Source organism: Carassius auratus, chromosome 19 (assembly GCF_003368295.1).
Source record: "Carassius auratus strain Wakin chromosome 19, ASM336829v1, whole genome shotgun sequence".
In the NCBI taxonomy this organism is placed as follows: domain Eukaryota; kingdom Metazoa; phylum Chordata; class Actinopteri; order Cypriniformes; family Cyprinidae; genus Carassius; species Carassius auratus.
The window spans coordinates 28,195,983-28,219,763 of NC_039261.1; the positions used below are offsets into that span (position 1 = coordinate 28,195,983).

Sequence of the window (23,781 nt, forward strand, 5' to 3'; positions counted from 1 at the left end):
ACCAATTTGATTATTTTCATTATTTTCAATGTGAGTCAATGCATTAATAAAAGAAGTGTGCTTTTACGCCTTTTTAAAAATGCATAAGAAATAGAGTGATAAAGAGGCAAAAGGAACAAAGGTATGACGGAGACAGCGCAGGGTAAGAGTCTGAGACGCAGCATCCTGGCTGTGGTAGGACTCCGGCCTGCTGTCCTCCCCGTGTCCTCTCCCAGCGCCCCAGAGTCACGCATCACTCATCGTGTCACAATGAACTCCAGATGCTCTCACCCAGGAGAACCATCCCACCCCTCTCATCCCTCTTCATTCCCTCCAACAATTTAGTAATGAAATATTGATTTTTAGTTAGATTCATATTGATGCTATTAGCTTTGCATTGATAAATCACAGCTCTGTGCCCGTCGGTGGCAGAGCAAGTGTTTGCGGTGCAGTGCTGGGGAGATTACAATCAAGCAATTGATGTGTTAATTTGATGGATATCTTTGATTTCTGTGTCGTATTTTCTCTTCCCTTTTTTTTCTCAACGCTGTCCTCTATTTCCACGAACTGAGTTTCATAACAATGCTTTAGCACAAATCACACACAGCTGGATTTATGAGAGCCGCTGTCCACTGGAGCGCCTGCAGCCTCTCTCGCTCCGTCTCTTAGTGTGTGTTTGTGAGAAGGTGATATCATACTCTTCGCCTCAAATCACCCACGCAGCATTTGAGTGTCAGCCTGCACACATCCCAATTAAAGCCCTGAGAGAAAGAGAGGTGAAGCTAAAACTCAAAGCCCTTTTATTCTCCACCCACAGAATGTTTCTATAAACACAGCTGAGCAATAGATGATCATCAGCATTTCATGTAACATGATTAAATACGCAATATTTTAATTAAAGCCAGTCTCAACAGATGTATTTCTTCTAAAACAAATAAGTAAGGTGACTGTTGCTTAACGTTCATGAAGTTAGTAAGACGCTTTGGTCAGAAACCACCTGTTAAATGATCATCTGTAACACATAAAGAATAAAATTTTATAGATAAGTATTTTAAAACTGATAGTTTTGTGTATTTTAACTGGATAAGTTGTATTAAACTGCCATATAATGCAAATAAACACAATATTTTTTGTATCATATGTTTAGCTTCACAGATATTAAATATTTTGTGAATTACTTGAATCTGAAGATAGCTCGACCCACAATATTCGCCCAAATGTCAAAGTAATGTCATATAAAACTACATATCATAATAATATTGAAATAATATTTTTGTTTTGAACTGAAGTCTGTAGTTAAAAAAAGAATTCATGTTCTGCCAATTTATCAGTCATTTTTAAGATAACTCAGTTTTTTTTTCTCAACAACTCATCTTTAATGCATCAAGTTGCTGCCAAAAACTACCCATTTTGGCTAAAGCACTTGGTGGAAGAAATGTTTATTATTATTATTTATGATTTTTTTTTTTTACCACTGTTAAGGGAGGTGCCTTAGGTAAAATGATTGTAATACAGCCTCATTGCTTATCGCTTTATAAGAAGAGATAAATACTAATACAGCCATCCATGCAGTATCGGGTCCTGTTGGCCTTCTTTAAACTATGCGACCACCAGTTCTTACCGAATACCATATTAAACATTTCCAGTAGCCATTGGAAAGAAATGACATTTCCTTCCTCTTCGCCACAAAGACATTCAACTTGAACTGAGTTTAATTGGAAATTATGATGTCTACATACAACATGCATTCTCTCTTATAAGCGTATGTGAATTGTATAGAGAGTATATAAGTGTAGGTTTTAAAACTGAAATGCTTTCTGTTTGTCTTCCCCTTTGACCCAAACAAGCAAGAGGAAGTTCACAGTCTCCAAGGCACCAGATTACGCCATTGATCCGAACCCAAAATGGCTCCATGTCTGGCATTTTCAGAGGCCGTTCCCAAGTCAATGTCATCCTATCTGCCTCAAACTAAAAGAGACAAATACGACTGGTTTAAGGTATCTGCCTCATTAGGAGGCACCACAGATCAGAGCGTAAATAGTTTAGACTGATTCACTGACCAACAAAATAGCGCCAGGGCTTCAGTTCAATAAAATTCATCTTGTAGTCTCACAAAGTGCTGCTTAGTTGCACACTCCGATATTACCTTGGTATACTACCATGTCCAAAACACTCTTAGTACTTTTTTGTTTGTACAAAGTTAGACTGGAAATGTAGTGTCATTTTTGTTTTCATTGTCATAATGATTTATTCAGAGCTCCCTTCTAGTGAAAAGTTCAATGCACTGACGGTTTAGGATTTTAACATAATAGATGTTGTTAGCTCTTGCGATGTATTCATACTTTACATTTGAAATGCTAACCATAGAAAAGTGCTTTAGCAGGGCCATAACTGAAGCCTTCTCTTGCAGGTAAAGATGGAGTGGTTGTCTTGCTGTTGTGCTGGTATCAGACATGGGCTCTTCATCAGATGACTTATGGAGTTGTGCAGCTAACCAGGAGGCCCAAGGCTGTTTGTTAGCTCTTAACAAGGTGAACCAGCTCCTACGGAACAGCACACTAGCGCTGAAGGATTTATTATAGATCTGCGTGTCCGCAGGCCATGAACGGTACAGCGCCGGTCTCATTGTAGTGGGTCCAGCACACTAACAGAGGGTTTAGATCATTATTGCCTCATTGTTTTGATACAATTTTGGAGAGCGGGTGATGGATGGATGGATAATCGGATGAGTAAAGGAGTTTTGGTAGCCTAGCACATGAGGGTAATGGATGGACTGCAAAAACACATGGAGAGGATCAGGAAAAGGGAGTTTTGAACATGTTTTAGAGATGGAATTTGGGAAAAAGTTTTCAGTCTTTACATATTTAGAGATGTTATATGTTATAATTCACCTAAAGTTTCATTAAAAAGCATTGTTTTTTAATAATTATATGTTAATTTAGAAACATTTACTTTTAGTTAGAAAAAATACTATATATATATATATATATATATATATATATATATATATATATATATATATATATATATATATATATATATATATATATATTACATTTTAAATATTTGATTTGCACATTTAGTATGTGCAAATAAAATCTTTAAAATATTGTAATTTTTTATTGTTGGTAAAAGTTTAAATTTCTGAATTTACAAATTAAACATTAAAAAAATACAAAAACACTAAAACATTTAAACAAATAAATTAATTACAATTAAAATATTGAAATATTTTTACGAATAAATTATGTGCATGTATAATTTCTTTTTAAATATCATTTTTGAAAGTTTCCTTTGTCCTTTTTTTTATTATTTTATTTTACATTATACATTATTATTATAAGCTTTCACACTTGGAATGTAAAAAAAAAAAAAAAAAATGCACAAGCGACATTTTAAACTATTATCTGGCACATAATCCAGCACAAATTTTCCCAGAGAAAACTCTGTACTGTTCTGCCCTTTTGTCCCTCCATCAATACAATCAGCTGGTGTCATCCAGCGGTCAGTCTCCGTGCAAGGAGGGGCAGGCTGTGAGAGGTAAGGGGGGGCTTTAAGCGACGCTAATCACCGCGCTCGCTGTCAATCGCCTGCCAATATTAGCCGCCACGTCCCCATCTGTCAGAACGGGGCCTGATGGCTCCCTCGTTAGCGCCGATCACCTGCCCTCAGCCAGAGCGGCTGTGCTAACATCCATCACTCACCGGCGCCCATTTTTTCTTCTGCCGCTGTCTAATGGCCTTCGTTCAATTGTCTCCTTTAGCTCGGGTGCTACAAAGTTAGTAGAGCGCAGGGGTGATGGGTTGGGGGGGAGGGATGTAGAGGGAGGGGTGCGACAGAAGCAGCTCAAACATTTCAAGCACGCTGCGGTGGTGTAATGAGCCATGGCAGCTGGATATACCTGTGCATGCTTTGATAAAGGTGAGCTGACACACCAGGGCCAGATAGGCACTTTGGTGTCGCAGACATATGTCTATCTATCACCGCAGAGCGCTGGAGGGGAGAGAGAGAGAGAGAGAGACAGGGAAGAGCAGCGTGAGCGGGAAAAAGCCAATAGGGAGGAAATGGTGTGAGAACAGCTGCTAGTATTTTGTAGTCATCAGTACGTACAAGCAGCGGCCTCCAAATTGGACATTCGTGGCTAGAAGGCTCCTGATCTCAGTTTCCCCTCTAACAATCCTCTGAAAGCCAAGCGAGATGATAAACTGTGAAGAGCGTCTCCAAGCTATTCCTCTTGTGTGGCCCTCTGCGTCTCTCCCCATCGCTGTATTCTCTGCCGTTTCTTGCCTTTTGTCCGAAAAAGGAAAAGAGGGAAGCAAACATTTAGGGGTGCAGTGTAGCATGCTGGACTGATGCAATACATTCTCTTTGTGGGACTGTAGCAGTAAAGCCGCTGGACTGTGGCTCGGCTCGCCAGCCGTGAGATGATTAATTCAAACTTAACACTAGAGAAGACACTAATATTCATCACCTCGGCTGCATTCCTCTCCAACGCCAGCCTACAGCTCTCCTAATTAATCAGCACAGACTACACCCCAGTAAAGCTGCAAAACAACACTGTACGCTGATAGAAAACAATGCAGGAGAACTCAGAGCTGCTGTGGCTGGTGCAACTATGACATTTTTGCGAGCATTTCATTGGCGTACAAAAAATTATTTTAGTCATGCTGGAAGCATTAATAAAATATGATTTCTTTAAAGGCTTTGTACAATCTCAGATGATATGAAAGTAATTAATTTATAAAAAAATATAAAGCATTTCCTATAATATCATTTAAAATAATAACGTTATGTTATAGATTTTTTAACATGCCATTTAAATAATATTTATGCTTTGACATTTGGTTAAATTAATTCATAATTATTTAGTTGTGTATACATAAATAATAAATATATAATGATAAAAATAACAAATAATTGTCATTATTATATTGAGAAGTACAGATGCATAATCAATATATTGCCTAAGTAATTTATGTCAGTCCTAATTAAATCAATTTCACTACTCATTAATTTATAAGAGTGCAGTTAATCATTTAATCTCCAGTGAATCTTAATTTATCATTTTATTTTTTAAATTATAGTTGTTTTTTGTTGTTGTTTTTGACACTCTTGTCATGTTTTTTGGTTTTACCATTGTAACATCCACTTATAATTATAATACAAAATTGAATCTGAAGCTCTTTGCGTGACACATATAAAATTGGCATTTAATTTGATGTTTGTGTAAAATTCCCATATTTTGGATGCCAATATGTGAATCGAGTTAACATCTGAAATCGCAATGCATGTAAATAATCGCGACAGGCCTAACGTTTACAAATTTTTCACGAGCGATTACGTATTGTAGTCCGGCCCCTTTTCTTTATTTCCACACACAATGTTCTTCTGAAACGACTGTCCCTGTGCTTTTTGTTCTTTTGAAAATAAATCCCATTAGTCTATGCGACATCATACACTATTGTGTATCTCTTTTGTTTCATGCGATTCAAATGCCTAGCTCAAAAGAGATATAGATCATCTGAATCGCGACTGTTGAATGAAAGGATTGTTAGCATGTAAATGCATCTCTTAAATTAGCACCTTTCATTGTGTAATCAAGTTCTGCTGTATGCAGAAAAATAAGACTTTAAGATTCTGAATCCTGCGTTGCTATAGAAATCTTTTTTTTTTTTTTTGTATGCAGTACAATCCCTCTCCTCATCAGAGGGAGAAAATACCTCACTTTGTTCTGTTGTGCTTTGCATTGTTGTTAGCCTTCCATTCAAACAAAGGAGACATTTTATGGTGCAAACGATCTATTCAGTATTGCCTACTCTCATAACTCCTCTCAGAAACAGCCTTTTATGCTGGAGAAACACCCTCATATGTTAAACAGACAAAAAACCAAATCCCTTCTTCCAAGAGGGGGAAAAAAGAAGAAGCGTGCATTTTGCCGAGAGCTATTTTTCTCGTTTTGTCACAGGGGAACGAGAGTTTACACGTGCCTCAACATGGCGGCCTTGACCGTGTATGAAGTAGAACAAAAGTGCTGACTTCATCTCCACTTCCCTTTTCTCTCAGTAGCCAGAGAATCTCATCAGCACTGCTTCTCTTCAGCATCTGTTTCGGTTATGATGGCCACCTGTCCTGTTGTCCCTCGAGACGAGCAGATAGGACAGACAATTCACACATGTAGAATGCCAAAATATGGTGTCGGCGTTCACACCAAAATCTCTTGCTTTTTTTTGTTCTCAAGACATGTATATTCACCTATGGTCTGCAGGCAGGGTGTTTTATTGTTCGCAATATGCCTCGTATGCTTTTCACCTTTCAGTTTGAAGCGTTTCTGTATTATACGGTGCATATCAGAAATGAACGAGTCTCTTTTCTTTCTCTCACAGCCTGAAGAGAGCGAGTCACGTCTTTACAATAATTTCATGGTTTGTTTTATTTATTTATTTTTTTTATAAAATACAGCTTCAGTTAAAGATAGTAAATGGGATTCAAAAGCCTGAGACCACATTGAAAATCCAGTAGGTAAGTTATAATTTTAAAGAGTGTGATATTTATGCTGGTGTTACCAGTCTAAATAGAAAAATAATAACATTTTCAGACAGGTTTCCTGAACACTCCTCCTGTCAAACAAACAGTCATTTTGATCATAGCAAGATCTAGCCAGTAAAATATTTTACAGCAGAGCATAATTATAATCTGGAGTGTGAAAACCTGTAAAATGTCTAAATCGTAGTACGGAGTGGAAATCAGTTCCTGTCTGTCAAATTTCTCTCCTCCACACGGCTTGTTTGGTCATTTGTTTTAATGCTGCCAATCTTGACAAGCTCAAGAAGGTGAAAATGGCAAACGATCCGGGGCCAGCTGAAATATTTCAAAACCATTCTCACATTCCCTGTGTACATTTGAAATATTTCTTTTTGTTTTAGACCTACTGACATTTTCCAGCGCTGGTGATTAAAAAATCATCAGATAAAGACCCGGCAGTACAATGCTCTTCTTATTTATTCAGAATAAATGAATAAACACATTTATTATTAAGTAGAGAAAGATTCTCTCTGTGACCTTTGAACAGTTTGCATACAAAGTATACCTTACAAAAATTAGTGCTGATGGTATTGAGAATTGCACAACGAATGACCTTCACCTCTGGAATACTTGATTCTGATTGGTCAATTGCAGTTTTGTATGATGACAACTGAGGCATTGCTAATTCAAGCCCCCTTTAGTTCAATGCTTATGTTGAGATAATGCCTGTACATCACCATTCCATATACTAATATTTACAACAATTTTGCATTCAGCTCTAAAGAGTAGCACTTCAGAGGTTTCACTTGATCATTTCACAACACCGTTTAAATGAAGCAATTATCCATTATTTCTTACTTTCACCAGTTTTGTTGGTCTATCACAGCAACGGCTCGTACACCTGCTTTTCTCCATTGTTACAGATGGGTCGTGCGCTATCATTCGACACAATAGCTGCCTTTTAACTCGCAGAAATAGCTTGGGAGTGACACATTAACACAGGTGTTCCTCTTACAGCTAAGTGCTCCACGAGGTGAAAGGCCTTTAAGTACCTGTTGATAGGTGACAGGGAGGGACATGTTAATAAATACTGTTAGGCTACGGAGAGGGGCCTGGTGTAATCGTGTGCAGTAAGTCAGATTGCTGTCTGGCTCTGCGGCAACAGTAAAGAGTTAATGACACGCTGTGCCAACCGCACGCCTCCTCTGCCTCGCCTCTCTATTGTAAAGGCCCCGTGCTACACAAAGCTGTGAAGAGGGATGAGCGGAGAGAGGCGGCGTGCCTGCCGATGAACAGGAAATGAAACAAAGAGAGAGAGGATGGCCTGATAGCAGTGATTATTACCCAAAATATCATATAAAGATGGCAGCGAGTGCGAGGGGGAGGACTAGCGTGCCGCCCACTTAGCCTCGCATAATGAAAACGTGCAAGGTGCGAACGCAGGCCTGAATCGTGTGTGTCAGTGTGTGCATGAAAGAGAACGAGGAGGCGTGGGGGGGGGGGGTTGTAAATGCTAGGAATGCAAGTGTGTTTCTTGAATCCGCCAGAATATCAAGGTTACCAGAATTCATTTGTCCTTTTGCCATTCTTCAGTTTTACCCTGGAGAGATGGACCGCAGTTGCACCTTTTAAAAAGGTAGTTAATCTGGAAGTGAACCGTACACAGACTCACCGTGCCCTTGTAATATGTTGCTCAAATGAAGGAGTCGATCAATCTGTTTTTGATTCATGGACATATTTTTCAGATTAACTCTATGCTGCCATTAGCGGCCCCTGGAGCAGTAGTGAAACAGGGTTACGACGTGCGAGGTAGCGTTTCCTGTTTATGCCGATATTACAATGCATTAACAGCTTTCACGCTTCCAAACAAATGAAATCCACTGTAAACTGACTTTAAATCGATAGTTTTCATCTGAAGCCAGCAGAAGTTGGGTCGAGCTGAAACAATGCCCCAGTCAATGAGCAAAGTGTATAAATCTTCAGATTACGAGATGGATGTGTGTGAGCTGCGACCTTACTAAAGCTAAAGTAAACGCGAGGTCTGTTACATGGTCTATTACATATTTACAAATAATTTTGATTCTGATTGAATAAGCCACACCTCTGATGGCGCGTTCTATAGTGATGTGCCAAGTTGCTATCAATGCTGATTGAATTTTGGTCACTCAGGATTGATTCATTTATTGTATAGTACAGGACCTTTCCAGTCATTTCTGGTGATTTTTAAAGATATTTTTTAATTCAGATGGAATGGATCAAGAATCATTAAGTCTGGTTGATAAAAAAAAAAGAGGTTAAAATAATTATTTGCTCAAAAGTCAAACTTTTCTGCCAGTTGTATGCTCAACAATGGCTAGATCTGCAGAGCAGGTTTTTTTCCAGGCCAGGAAAAAGCCTGGGGTTCCCATGTTTTCCAATACATGAATTTGTGATTATTATTTATTTATTATTATCATATATGTTATATTATCTATATATGTATTATATTATATTATTATTATGAATTATTATTTACCTGCTCTGGGTGTGTTCATGATGTGTTTGTGCGTGTGCACTCGGATAGGTTAAATGCAGAGCACATATTCCGAGTATGGGTCACCATACTTGGCCACACTTCACTTCACTTCACTTATTTATGAATACATTTTTAATAAATCACTTTGATTCAGACTTATCCACTAGTGAATCATTTTGAATAATTTGTGAAACAGTTTGACTGATTTATTGACCTGAACTGACACAAAAGAATAATTCACTCACAAATCAAACAAGCTTCATGCTCATATTGAACAAGTTTTAGGCTGAACAACAGCATTGATTTTTTTTTTTCTGCCTGGCTTGGTGGTGAGGGTGGGGTGGAATTTAAATTATTTTGATTCATGCTGATTCATTGATGAATCACCTGAGAACTGGTTTGGGCAATTAATTGAAAAGATCCAACTTGCAAGAATGACTCACTCAGAGATTGAGCTTCATTATGGCTGCCTTCTAGTCATGATATTTAGAAAACTGTTTATTAACTATAGAAATTTCCAGACCTGAAAACCAGCATTTCATAAGAGATCCCCAACATCCAGATTTTCCATGACTGTGAGTTTGGGAATGAGTGACGAAAAAGTTCCCTGGCTTCAGTTTTACCTCTGACATTTCCAAAAATGAAACCTGCAAACTTACATTTTAGCGTGAGCGTGAACTCCCTCTTTTACCTGCCGTCTGTTCCCGCAGTCTGACCTCCTTGTATAAGGTGTTCTATTATCTTTTAAAACGATGGGCAGATTCTATTTCCTGTCCATCAATCAGCCACTTAAAATGTACTATGCTTGAGATTATGACGAGCAAATTACACATACAAGAGCTCTCAGCTTCAAAATGGTTATGAGAGTCGTTAAGAGTGTAATTAACCTTGTGTTAAGTGGCATTTACTAATGATTAATGTGCAGTATTATAAAGGCAGATTGTTGCCTAAAATGAATACCTCGAACATAGCCAGTTTAAAGCTAATTGATCCAGACATCAATAACCCGATGCAGGATCAATTACGGTGCCTATTATCAGAGCGACGGGAGAACGGGCCAGCTTTTAGTTGACACAAATGGCTGACTTACTTAGTGATATAAATGTATTGTGTGATATTTGCTGACAATACATAGTAGGAAGTGTATTGAGCTACACATTTGGAGTGTTTGTAACAGCAAAAACAGGAATGTCTTCAAGAGCTGTCACATCAAATTTTGATGAAAAGGGACATGTGAGGACTCCGTCTCTCTCCTTGTTCTTCGCCCGCTCCCCTGACCCGCTGTTAAGCTCTGTATTTGTGTAGCTTCTGCTATGTGTGAGGCCTCTGCCCCTCTGTCCCTTTCTTTCTCTCATCCTCTCTGTCTCCCCCTTTTGCTCGCTCTAGGTTTACATGAGTCCGCGAGTGTGTGTTTGTGTGCGTGTGTGAGGCCCTGGACTCTCAGTCTGCCTTTCACAGAGCGAGATGCCTGTCATTCTAATCATCCGGCTGCCCATCTCTTCCACCACCAGCTGGCTGAGTCAACAAGAGAGAGGGCGAGTGTCTGAGTTGACTGGGCTGCCAAAGAACATATGCCCCTGTAACGGTATCTACTCCCTGAGCCCTGAGCGCTGGAACTCGCGGTCTTCTCTAGCTGGCAGGGCCGTCTATGATCCGTGTCTGTTAAACCCATGTCTGACTGACACTGCCAGTGAGCTGGGTCCTGACACGCTGACGCTCAGCCGATCTGACACGCCGCCCGCTCGGGCTGTTTCTCCCGTCCGCTGCCGTGGAGAAGGGAGGGAAAGGGGGGCTGGAAAGATGAGAAAGCTAGGTTTCATGTAAATAAGAGGGATAAGACAGATGGATAGATAGAAGGAACATTCTATAGGAAATACATTTTTAAATAAACACACTTAGAGGTGATGACAAACATGGCTATCTGCCAATTCTGTCCATCACTAAATGTCTCAATAATCAGCAAATATCATACAATAAATTAAATGTAAACCGTGAATGAATAATAATAATAGTAATAATAATAATAAATCTTGCTGGTGCTTTTCTGCAAACTGCACAACGATTGCTGACCTCTCCGAGAAGAAATTTCTGGAGGAAGCATTGTCTGAAAATACCTCCAGCCCTCAGATTTAAGCCGCTCCAGGGCTCTCTGCTTACCGCAGCGCGCCATCTGCTGGTCGCATCAATAACTGTCGATAAGGCACTGCTGGCTCATTTTGAGGAAATGTCACTCTATACAAAAATAATAGAATTTTTAGTTAAATATTTCAATACAGGTTGACATGATTGCTTTATATTAATTTTATCCAGTTTCTCTGTCTAGAATAAGCCAAGCTGTGTGCTCGCCAGATCCAGTACGAGCACTTAGAAGAAGCAGACTACCATTACAGAAAAGTTTTGCGGTAAGTCTTAACCTAACGTTTCTTTGATAGTTTTTCTATTTATACATTTGATATCCCTTTACTTAGAGCATACTTGGACTGGAATAATGTTTTAAGAAGTTGGAGCGTCATGTTTGTTTCATAAACTTCAGCTTTGCAATTTAATGTACGTCATTACGGAGCTTTTAATCCGCGGAAGACAACCGTAAACTCAAGTGCAATGATGGTCGTTATATAGCCGTAGGTTCAGTTCACCTTCATAAAGTCACTCTTGGTTCATTAAAGGTTCTCCCATTAACAATAATCCTTCAGCATTTGGATTAAGGTATTTGGGCAAAGGAGAGGCACGCAAATGCTCCGCTTTGTCGACTTTACGGCAACACTGGAATACATTAAACTCCTGCGCCCTTCTCCATAACTGTTTCCCGCTGTGAGTAATTAGCATTTCTGGGGTGAAAGATTCCAGCATGATTGTCAAGTGTATTACAAAAGACTCAAATTACTCGTTTTTTTCTTTTTTCTTTTTTCTTCTTCTTCTTCTTGCCGGTATTTATCTAAGGACTGACAAAGTCTGTAACTGTTCCTTGTAAAAGAGAAGGGGGGTGGGAATAAGTCGAAGGCACGTAAAAGCACGAGACCATGAATGTTAAGTAGCCTACATTTTACACACCTTTGAAAAATATAAAGAGTTAATATATTAAAGTATATATAACGATGCTTGGTTTTAATATATATATTAGTATAAAATGCAAAATTAATGGGTGTTGTTTTCTGAAAAAAAAAAAAAAAAAATTACTGTTTAAGAAGCCTACCACCCTGACATAGCAACACTAGCTCGACCAATGGTGTGAGTTTGGGAGCGGGGCTATCTGTTTGTTGACCAATGATTGACGGGGTGGAAGTGTTCTGGAAACATGTTTGAAAACAGTGTATTGCACTTCTTTTTGGTCCCACTAATGGTGGGCAACGTGCTTCTAAGACAGTCACTGTTGCCAAAGGCCATTCATCATTTGTCTTCTAAATATCTAGTTAAACACATCAGCACTTCTACTTATGCTATTGTTAACGTCACTGTTTGTTTAGAGAGCTTTCATTCTTCTTCTCGCTCATTACTGGCTCGATGCATGGGAAGAGGCCTAATCAGAAATTCCACTCCACTTGGTCTTGGAGAGTCGAGTCTTCCTATCACAGTTGCCAATACTGCGGGCTCTGCCTATAAAGAAGTCCCTAAAGAAAATTATACAGGAGTTTAAGCCTTCAGGCTAATAGCATTGGCACAGACACTTTGCCAATATACATTTATCACCTTCAGCTCTGGCTGGGCCAAAGGTAGTGGGCCAGAGTCATGTCCTTCTTAGAGGTGTCTGGTTGGAAGATTGGACTGTCCGTCATCATTGGCGCTGCCCATTTCCCATGAGTGTAGAGAAGGTTGAAGAGTTGTTTGTGTTGAAGGCGAAGTGATTGAACCATTGTCCTTACACCACTCTGACTTTGAGAACATCAGTTCTAGGACATTGTAAGAGATCTTTGTGCCATCAGCTTAGAGACCACCGTTGACAGAAGAGGACATGAGAGTTATAAATGGTCCATGAGAATGTTCATAACCTCGCTCGTCCATTCATCTTAACTGGTCTAGATGACCAAATGACACATGAATCTGTTGGGCAAACTGGAAGAGCTGTAGAATTAGCTCTCTTTTGACTAATCCCACTCTAGTAGCTTTAGTCGTACACTGGATGGTCTATTTAGAGCGCCTGACTGATATCCCGGGCCCTGTATTACAGGATTTACTTTAAACAGCTTCTTTAAAATGTTCTGTTTCTCCTTGCTATTTTGTCCTTTTGTCACAAAACAGACTATACTGGTACTCTTGGTATACTTCTGAAGGATTTCTGCCAAAAGCGTAGCATTAGTTTAAGCTGTAGAATCCAGCTAACATACATCAACTGTTAAGTATCAGTTAAAAAAAGACAATTAATGGGGAAGGGGGATGTATGAAATGTCTTTAATGTTAATGCTAATCACTTTTTGCCTATTAAGCACAAATTAGTGAAGGCGATGTTAAATGTCACTGGATGTCCTGGGAACCATTTGCACTTTTGAGAGTGCAGACCTACTGAAAAGCTTCTGATTAGCATACTTTAGATATGGTTTAATTCTCTCCTTTGGTGATATGAGTCACGAATCACACAGAGCCATAAAGCTTTGACAATGACGCTAAAAGACAAAGGCTGCTAGCTGTCGGAAAATATACAGGACAGGTTAATATGTTAGATTGGGATTGTTCTTCTTTAAGGTAGCCTATATATGTACCTGACTCTAGTTTAAGTATGTTAGGGAAAACAAAGCAAAATGAACAAAAATAAAGCACTACAAATAATTCTAAATGCTACAAAAGAATTTTAGAATCATAACATTATATAGAAATTTTACAGTCATTTTGAAATTTACTTAAAGATTATATTTAAAAGTGTTAAAAATTATTATTGTTTTTAAAAATGAACTTTAGGTGAGCTTTAGATGGTACAAATAAAGGACTCTTTAAAAATGTAAAACAATTTAAGCCGATAAATGGCTGAAATTAAATTCAATAAATTAAAACACTAAAAATTGACAGTTGTTTTAAATGGTTCAAATTAATTTAGGCATCACATTATTAGTGTTTTTAAAGATTGAGATTAGATTGAGCATAATGTAAAGGTAAGAAAAAATAAAAAATAGGGGAAATTAGCATGCACAATAAAATATTGAATAAACACTGATTAATTGTAACTGAAAAAAATAAATAAAAAAAAATAAGTATTTGTTATTGATGTACCTGTTCATCCCTAATCACTTTTTATGTTCTGAAGTACTCATGTGACTTTAAGATAACTCAAAGAATCAATTTATTTATTCATTATGTTTTTATTTTAAGTTTTATTTATTTTTTTTTACAAATGAGAGATATAAATAAAATTTTAAACGTTAATCAGACTTTTCAATGTCTTTTAGTTAAAATGTCTTTATTTTTGTCATTTTAGCCAGCACATTTTGTGTTTGGAGAATATCACTCCATCCATTACCGAAAGCCGCCTCATCGAGAGACTTCATTTTCTTGGCCACCAGCCTTTCGAGTGTCTGCGTCCCTGATGACTAGCATTCGCTCTCTTAGCTGTTTGGCTGTAAATAATCGTTGATATGCATAAACAGCTCTCTCCATTCATTACTGTCAGCATAGTGAGGGGCCTGCAGGCAGAGGTCGTCCGCCAGGGGTCCGCTCTGCGCTCTCAACCCCGCGGTACCCGTCACTCCAACCTGCTCCGCCGGTGCCCTAAACCCTCCATTAGCAAGGCTTTGGGTCATAACCTCGCTGTGGCATTTGCAATTCCAGATCGTTTGATTAGCAGCGTATTTACATATTTCCCGCCGCAGACACTGTCGGGGTGTCGGAAACACTTGAAGTGTTGTAATTTTCTCTGGCCTTTTTGTCGCGTGGCGATCGGGGCCCACTCACACACACAAATACACACAAGCACTTCTTTTCTACTCACCTCTGATGACAGTGACAGCATCCTTCGTTTTTCTGTGACAACTCTACGGTTTGTCTCTGACCCACAGAGAAGTGCCCAGTAAAGTGGATCACAATCCCATCTGAATGCCCCAAAGATGGTTGGCCTCTTGCCCTTTAAATCTAGTCTGATTACAGGCACTGAGTTTTTAATGCATGAATCAGATTTTACCATTGACCAATTGAACTGCACCAGCAAAAGCAATTCATTTAGTCCTGTTGCAGGGGCAGTTTAATTTCTCGATAGTACAACTGGAGCTAACAAAGGAGACATGTTTAAATAACTAGCGTTGAAGCATTTTCTTGCTGAAACAGGAGGTTTTTGGGAAATGTAAATGAAATAATAAGGACTCCATTAGTTTCCTGAGTTATGAAAGAGCAATAAAAGTGTTTCTCTCTTTTTTAATGAGAACCTAAATTCATACCTTGCCTTTTACTTTTAATTGCATATACTACTATGATCTTGAACAGCGCACCACAGAGGTTTGTTTCTGGGCAGAGGTCTATTGTGTGGCTATAGATCAGACAGACTCCTGCAGTTGTTTAGCAGTGTAATCCCCAAGTCATTTGTCACAGCACAGAGCAGCTGCAGTAGCTATGCATGCACAAGAGGAGATCAATGCAATTAGCAGCCATTTCAATGCAAAGGACTTCAGTACTAATGTAAGTGAACACACACGACAGAGAGAGGTCAGAGAGAAAAAGATATGTCTGTTTGAGTATAATGCAATTAAGGGCATATTATAATTTGGCTAATGTGTGTGTTTTAGATATTTAATACCTTTAAATATGGTTACACTGGATCCCTACTGTAGAATGCAGTATCCCTATGCTGCAATGCAATATCTTGGATGACAGTGGGCATGAATACACTGTCTAGACCAATGTTTCCCCAGCCTTTTTTATGTAGTCAAAACAGAAATGTATTCCGACTACTACTCAAACTACTCAATTACAAGTGTGACGTTGCTCTATAAACAAACATGTATATAAAGTAACAGAAAGCTTTTCGCTATAGTATTTTTTTTAATAGGCATTTGAACATTTCAAATTTCAGTGACTCTTTCTTGTACACCAGCAGGTGGCACCAACTGTTGTTATTTGTTATGATTGAGTCGTTGAATCATTACGCAACTGATTCGAGAACAGCATCCAAAATCGCATAGTAATTGCATACTTAGATTTTCACATACTGTATTTTTGCATACTATATAGTAGCGAAGTAAGCCACTTAATGTGAATGATTTCGCATCTCACTATAATCAGTCTTTAAAGCCAGCAGAGGAGCCACATGCTTCAAATGGGACACGTGTTTGCAAATTAAGAAATTATTCCTAGAAAGAAAAAAACAAAACAAAAAACACAGATTTGTCTACAAATTAAACTACATCTTAATCATTCTTTAGCCCTGCTTGGGAAACATTGGCCTAGGTGAATATTAGCACCATTTATAATAATATTAATACCATTTAGACCAAAGGTAAAGTTTAATTTAAGGTAAAGTTTAATTTAAGTTTAATTCAAAACTTCAACAATGGACAATGTATGAGTTGGAGATGATTTGAGGATGACAGTCAACAGGTTTTGTGTACTTCATTGAACAAAATATATGTGGAGGGAAGAAAAAACTTTTAACCACACAAAATACATTCAACTACTACTTCTATTCAAACCACAAAATTAATAGTGTTACATAAAGAAAGAAAAAAACTATCCAATTGCAAATTAATTCAAAAAATGGTATTTAGTTTTCTTAGGTCTTCTGCTCTAGTACTTAAGGGGTTTAAATTCATTAAAAAGCTAACAGGAAAAGCTATTCATGTTTCTTGTGTCCTAGGACAAATTTTAAAAGTTGATTTGCTGTTAGTAAATTACAAATAGCAGTCACATTTCATCCAATGCAACTGCAACTTCCTAGACTTCAATTGCAGGAACACGGAGTCCCTATAGAGCGACCAAGGGTTAAGTGCCTTGCTCAAGGGCAGCAGTGATAGGACCACGTTTGCAATAACTCTCAGTTCCTGGGTCACTGCTGCTGCTTAGAACCTGCAACATTCAGTTTGACCTCTGAGCATCATAACAAATTCACACTGGAGGTTCTTCTAAAACAAAATTCGCAATGTAGGATCAGTTTTCTTGGCTTAGTTTCCAACACAAGGATTTAGGCAAAATAAATGCTCTAGATAAATGTTCATTTTTGACTGTTTTACATATCTAAATGCAATTTAAGGTACACAGCTGTTCAGGACTATCTCCATAAATACCCTAATTACCATATACAACAATCATAGAAATATATGGCCAAGAATTTCTTTGCTTTTAAGTTTTCAACCTCTAAAAAATATGGCATTCTAAAGCTTTATAAGTAACATTATAAAACACACTAAATCCCCCCAATCTAGTCTTGCGCTAATTACTAGTCTCTCTATTATGCAATAATTTAAATGATTACACAGACAACTTGCAACTCCAAGCAACTTAAGATGAAAATAGATCCTTCATCAAACACTCGAGCATTTTATCATGGCTTTGAGACCTGATGCGCCATTGAATTAAGTTTTCTTCTTTTTGGGGGGGATATTATTATTCAGAATCCACTGAGGCAAACATGTTTGATAAAAAAAAAAAGAAACAAAATACTTGTGTAGGCTACATCAAAAAAGTAAGCGCAGACACAAATAATATTTCTGACTTTGTTGGACCAATCAGATGACACTAATGCAAAATATGGCATGTGTCTTTACCTTAAAATCTTCATAGAGATGGTTATGAATATGACACTCGACGCAAAAGGAAACCTATGTAACATTACAGCTGCGCTAACATAAATACTTTAAATTCCAAGTTTAACACAATACAAAAGGTGTTCAGGACATATTTTGATGATAGTGCCAAGTGTTGCCCAACCAGTGACAAAACACACTCAACCAAATATATATGCTTATAATCAACAAAACTAAGTAATGAATTTCACTGCATGTCTCCTTTGCGTGCAGTTACAAACTTGTGTGAACAAATGCAGGCTTTGGAATTGCGTCTAACTCAAGTCCTGAGAAGTAGAATGTGGAAAACACAATTGCACACACACGCACACACACACAAACTACACTCGTTGCGCACTAAGGCTATTTTGTTTTAAACAACTAGTCAATCGCGGAACTCGGAGGCAGCATTTCAAGTTTAGGGGATCAGCTGAAGTCCTTGGGTTTGAGAACGCAGCTCACTGTCCTACTCCATCAGCTCTGACCTCGTGTTGTCAAGGCTTTAGCCCTCAAGTGTTTCGTAAGTCTCTGGATATAGGAGGTGTAAACTTGTGTCCCCCATTTTAGTTCAATCTAGAGCTTTGTGTAGGGAGAAAATAAAAAGGAAACATGGAAAGTCCAACTACACTAAAAAACACGAACAAATCCAATGCCGTACGTTACGTTAAGTCTTCCTCTAATGCCGTATTTGTGCATCAAAGTATTTTTGATGGACCTTTTATAGGTTTCAGCCCTCATTTGAGCTGGTCATGAGGAGGTAGGCATGCTCAGTGAGATCCGGAAGGGTCCGTGGGTTCATTGGTAGGGGCTTGGTGGAGTCTCCTGTCCGGGTACTGCGCGTTGTCGAAGGTTAGACGGTGCACAGTCTGGACATGGGTCTTCAGGTTACCTTTCTGCGAGGCGCTGTAAGGACAGTATCGGCACTGGAAAGGTCGCTCACCTGAAACGGACACACAAAAAACAAGATGGGGTCAGAGCCTGGACCCCAAGGTGAGAGCAAAGCTGAGGCTGGAACCAGAGAGGAGAGGTGACGTGGCAGTGATGTTGGAGGGCTGGCTTTGAGAGCGCTGCCTTCCCGTTTCAAGAGGAAAGAACAGAGGCAGGTTGGGAAGGTGGGGGGAGGGGCGCGGCATGATTGATGGGCTGATGACATGCCATATGGAGACGGTTGACTGTTCCCCCCGAGGGGACGTCAGCCTTTTGTTTTCTGTTTCTGTCAGCTGTTCGTACAAACACACAAACTCACAGACACAGGAATCTCTGCCTCCCTGCCTTCCCCTGAGCAATAAGACGTCACACCGACGGTAGATGTCGAAAGACTGGGCATATCGAGTTTTGAGAGGAGAGGCGAACTTGACAACCACACACAGACCTAGTTTCTCCTTCTGCCCATGTCTGTTTGGGGCTCAACACTGGAATAATTGTCAGAGTCCCAGTTTCGGCGTTTAATTAGACTGATGTACAACGCTGTCCTCGTGCAATCGCGTAAAAATATCCCCCCACACCTGGGCAAAACAAATGAGTCTGCCATTCAATTTCTCCATATTATTATTTTTGAAAAATGAATGAATTATCCACTAGGAAATAATTGTCATTCCGAGGGGCTGAAAGAGAGGTATTATCATAAATCATGCCTCATAAAAAAATGAAGACAGACACAATTAATCAGGACTATCTGAGGCTGGGTTGCGCTGGCTGCCTGATAAGGTCTGCGGCACAGTAAGAACTCATCCAGGGGCACCGTAGTTCCCTAGAGGGGAAGAAAGTGAAACCCCAATCCAAAACAGAACCCACCAAATTACATTAAAGGTTATTGTCAGAACATCACAGAGAGTGCGGCACAAATTTAATTTGACCTTTACTCTCAGCCTGCTTTTGCCATTTGTAATATGCAACACATGCAAAGGGGGTAATTCATTAAGGATGGGCCTCCCTGCTGCAGCAATGCGCAACCCTTTGATTGTTAAGGATCCATTTGATCCCCTAGTGTTGGTTTATTTCTAGAACTTTCTGCACTTTAACAATGGCAGGTAGAAACTGCATATAACAGAATGAATAAAGATGAAGAAATGACTGACAGGACAGAAAAAAAAACAACACAAGATAAACACAAATAATGCAAACTACCGAACGAAAAGTGAAACATACTTGTTTGGGGGCTTCTGTAGAGGATGGACTCCAGTTCCCATGAGTCCATTGGACTCAAACATCACTGTGGGAGCAAGGCGGCCGAGTTAAACAGAGGTAATCAAGTTTATAATGTTGCAAAAATTGGAACTTGTTCACTTGTATGGTTACCCAGCAGGGTACAAAGATAATTCTAGTAAAAATTAAACTTTTAAATCAACATGAAATCAAAATTTACCCCCATGAACTTTTGAATCACACATTCTTGGTCTATTTATGAATGCCCCCTTAGTGCACATCACTTCAAAATATAATAAATTGCTGCACCAAGCCCTCTTGTTTTTTCCCTATAGCCACAAGATATAAAGGCCTATCAACTGGGCTAATAAATATGATTAAATTATGATATTATCTAATTGAATATCCCTTTTCACTGGGACTTGCATCATATTACAGAAATAAAATAGGATGCTAATGCATTTCAGGTTGACTTTAAAGAGGTTTCTGCTTTTTTGGTCACTTTCAAAGGAAGTATTGCAGGAATCCATTTTAGAGGCGCTAAGGTGCACACCCAGAATCCACCCGCTCATCGAGCATTAGCCGTAAAGGCCTTGAATTAGCATCACCAGTTAGCGTGGCCGTGGCAGACAGTGAACTGAAACTACCAATTTAAAGTGACACACAGAGTTAGTGTGCATGCTAATGGAGGCCGGGGGCCCCTGCCCCGCTTCATTTGGAAGCTCACACTGAAGAGAGCAATCACTGATGACGTTGATTGTAAGTCTATGTGCGTAGAGAGAGAGGGAGCTCCATAAAATGTAGCATTTGGCCTCTGTCACTGGGGATCAGTCTGGCTAGCATGCGCAACCTTCACACACTCTTAAAATAAAAAACTCAAGTCCTAGTCATAATCTGAGCGGTTAAGTGCACCCTGTTTAAAAGAGTGGAGGAAATCCTATTCATTTGGACTACTGCGAATGGTACATGACCTCTTTAGATTATTAAAAAGCTGCTATGGTGCATGCTAATGACGTGCAGTAGCACTTCTCCCCTGTAACCAGGAGGTAAATTTAGTAAATACTCATAGCAAAGGTCACTTACATTTTTTTTTATACAATTGCAATGCATCATAACTAAATAATGCAAACATAAAATGGCACACAGATTTATCATGTTGTATGAAAGTCTGTAGTTAAACATGAATGATGGCTATAATCTTATCTGTGATGAAATGAAGACTCCTGATTGAGTGGGTGTGTGTATGTGTGTGTGTGGTTTGACGAGAAGACAAGGGCAAACTGTCACTTTTTTTCAGTGAGCATTTGACGCATATAACACTGGACTGGTGACTGCTGAGCTTATTAGCATGCACAATTACAGCTCCATAAGTGACATCTGATTAATAATGTATACAATTTTCACAGGTCAGAGTCACACGCAAATATGTTTGCAGCGGAAAAAAAGAAAGTCTCGTCCAAGGACAGAGAGAGATTGCTCGTTATACATACACACACTTGCATGCATGTACATTTAAATATATATGAATATTAATATTTGATGAGCATGTATAGGAATCATTTAGCAGCTTCTTATACACTATGAGTAATATATAAATTTTTGGTGTATTTGTGAACATTTCACTTTTTATAAATAATTTTAAATACATTTTAAATGATTTTAGTGCAGAACACTGTAACATATTGGATAAAGTATCTTTTAAGTTTACTTGTAATTATATTTACAGGATCAAATAAAATGATAACACATAAAAAACTGATATAATGTGACATTAAAGGCACTTGCAGTGTACTGCAAATTACTGGATTTAGTTCTATATGGATTATAGTGTGTTATGACAATATATTTATAGAAATTATATTTAATATATTCACCATAGTATTTATAATGTGACATTCAAAACAGGATGAATTATATTATTTTATAATTTTTATAAAATTGTCATAACATTTGCAATGATAATGTGATAATGTGAAATAAAAAAAAATTGCATATGAAAAAAAGTTCAGTTAGTAGATTCAGTTAATTGCTGTCCAGCGCTTGTGTGTATGTATGTTTCTAGTGTGTGTTTCTCACCTGTGTGTGATCTCATATGTGTGCGGTAATGGCTGGGCTGGTTGAAGCTCTTCCTGCACACTGGACACACATACTCCCCCTGCTGAGACCCTGACCTCGCCGACCCTACAGTTCACACACACAAACAAAGAAAGAGAAATGAAAATTAAAAGGAAGAACATGTAGGCGAACTTACATGGAACAGAAAGAGTGGTTATGAGATGGAGGGAGAGAGAGAGAGAGAGGAAGCATCATTAGTATGTTTTATGTGTCATTATGGGAGACTACCTTCAGGGCTTGGATGGGGAGCTGTCACGCCGCATCTCGAGAGCATCTCTGACAGCCTGACATGAACACAGGCCCATGTGACCGCATAAATTACTGTGAATTAAAAGCCTTGCCCTGTGATGTGCCCCCATCTGCGCTACCATGTCACATGTCAGGTGTGCTGCTTTCCCCTTCCTCCCTCTCTCCTCGTCTCCCTCCCTTTCGCTCTTGCTGCTCTATTCCTGCCCGTCGCTCTAGCTATGTCAGCCCCTCGTCCATGCAGGGGGAATCGCTCGGACACGTGTGCGTCGATGAAGGACTCGCTGAAGTAACAGGAACGGATGTGGAACCTGAAGCACTCAGCATCTCATTTCCCCTTAGGGTGCTTTAAGAGCACGAGCTGAAATGCTGTCCCTTTGGCTCCTGTCCGTCACCTGGCACTGGTGGTCCTACCTGCTCCGAGCCCTCAGGCCCTGCTTTGTTGTAGCGCCGAGCTGTGACTGAAAGTGTTGGTGGCAGTAGTAAGCAAGGCTACGTTTAGTAAACATGAGTCCGTGAGTTATTACCATACCAGAGCGATGCAACAGGAAAAGCAGCGGACAGCACAAACAAAAGGAAAGTCTAATATTGGAAAGGTCACTTTATTGTATGTGACTCAAAGGGCTAAAGAGAGCACTGATGATATCAGGCCAGACAGTTGACAGAAATTTCCACTGTCTTTCCGCAGAACTACGCTCACTGATGCCGGCCAACTGGACCACCGCCTGGCAAAATGTCCTTAAATGAAGTGGAATGGAAAAAAAAGCATTTGAAAATATTTTTCAAAGCAGCTGGTGGCTTAATTTGACTCCTCTTGCTCTTTCGTTCATTCACTCGTTGAGTGTGCTGTTTTGCATATTTGTGGCATCGAGGCGCTGTAACCCCTCGGAGAGCGCCCGGCGTGCCGTTACGAGCCTGATGTTTAAAGCTCGCAATGCCTCTCAGCGATAGCTGTCCGAAATGTTTTTACACACTTCCGTAGGTTACACGATGATGAAGAGATTACTCAATAGTTCCATTAACCTTTGAGTATGCACACGCTGGCACAACCGTGTGTGTATGTGTGGGGTGCTACGTGCCATTTTAGCCCTCACTGTTCTCATTTGTCATTTCAGCTCAGGAGTAAATGCAGTTAATGTGCCTTCGCTGAATAATTCAAGCACTGTGACCTGACAAGCATTTCCCTGCATGTCAATCTTTACCTGTTTATTTCTACAAATGCGCTGTAAAGTTAAGTGTTCCTGGTGAAATTCTAACTACCGATAAACCGATAATTTGTCAAATCAAATAAAAATAAAAGACTTCAAAACTGAAATCAGTTCATTTTAATGCTACACGTGAATTTAGGCTTTACAACATTTTGAAAAATTAAGTCAGTTTGAGATTTTTGAGATTGGAAAGAGTAAATTAGGCTCAAAATAAATCCTAGCGGGACCCCAAAAAGTATTTGGGGACACAAATCAAACATATTCACTTGCCTAATGTTTCATCAATGCATAGATGATAACATCATACCAAACGCCTTTTCAAATCAAAAGATTTCACCAAAAAATGCTATTGATTGAT

The 23,781-nt window shown here is 39.1% G+C and overlaps 1 protein-coding gene and 1 long non-coding RNA gene across 5 annotated transcripts in view; one reads left to right on the forward strand and one right to left on the reverse strand.

Moving 5' to 3' along the window:
- The first annotated feature begins 1,518 nt into the window (after positions 1-1,518).
- LOC113120102 (uncharacterized) overlaps positions 1,519-23,781 on the forward strand; it is a 38,181-nt gene continuing 15,918 nt past the window's right edge. The window contains exons 1-2 of the long non-coding RNA XR_003294547.1: positions 1,519-2,510; positions 11,340-11,418. This is a non-coding gene — a long non-coding RNA (uncharacterized LOC113120102). The remainder of the gene's footprint in view (positions 2,511-11,339; positions 11,419-23,781) is intronic.
- Positions 16,429-23,781, reverse strand: part of znf516 (zinc finger protein 516) — a 36,450-nt gene continuing 29,097 nt past the window's right edge. For 3 of the 4 annotated variants that reach the window (XM_026289980.1, XM_026289981.1, XM_026289982.1), the window contains exons 4-5: positions 21,931-22,035; positions 16,429-18,649 (exon numbers count right to left, since the gene is read on the reverse strand). In XM_026289980.1, the coding sequence (XP_026145765.1) occupies positions 18,477-18,649; positions 21,931-22,035 (278 nt within the window). In that variant the 3' untranslated portion in view covers positions 16,429-18,476. Of the gene's footprint in view, positions 18,650-19,857; positions 19,922-21,930; positions 22,036-23,781 lie in introns of all 4 variants that reach the window. The other variant, XM_026289983.1, reaches the window with a different exon arrangement.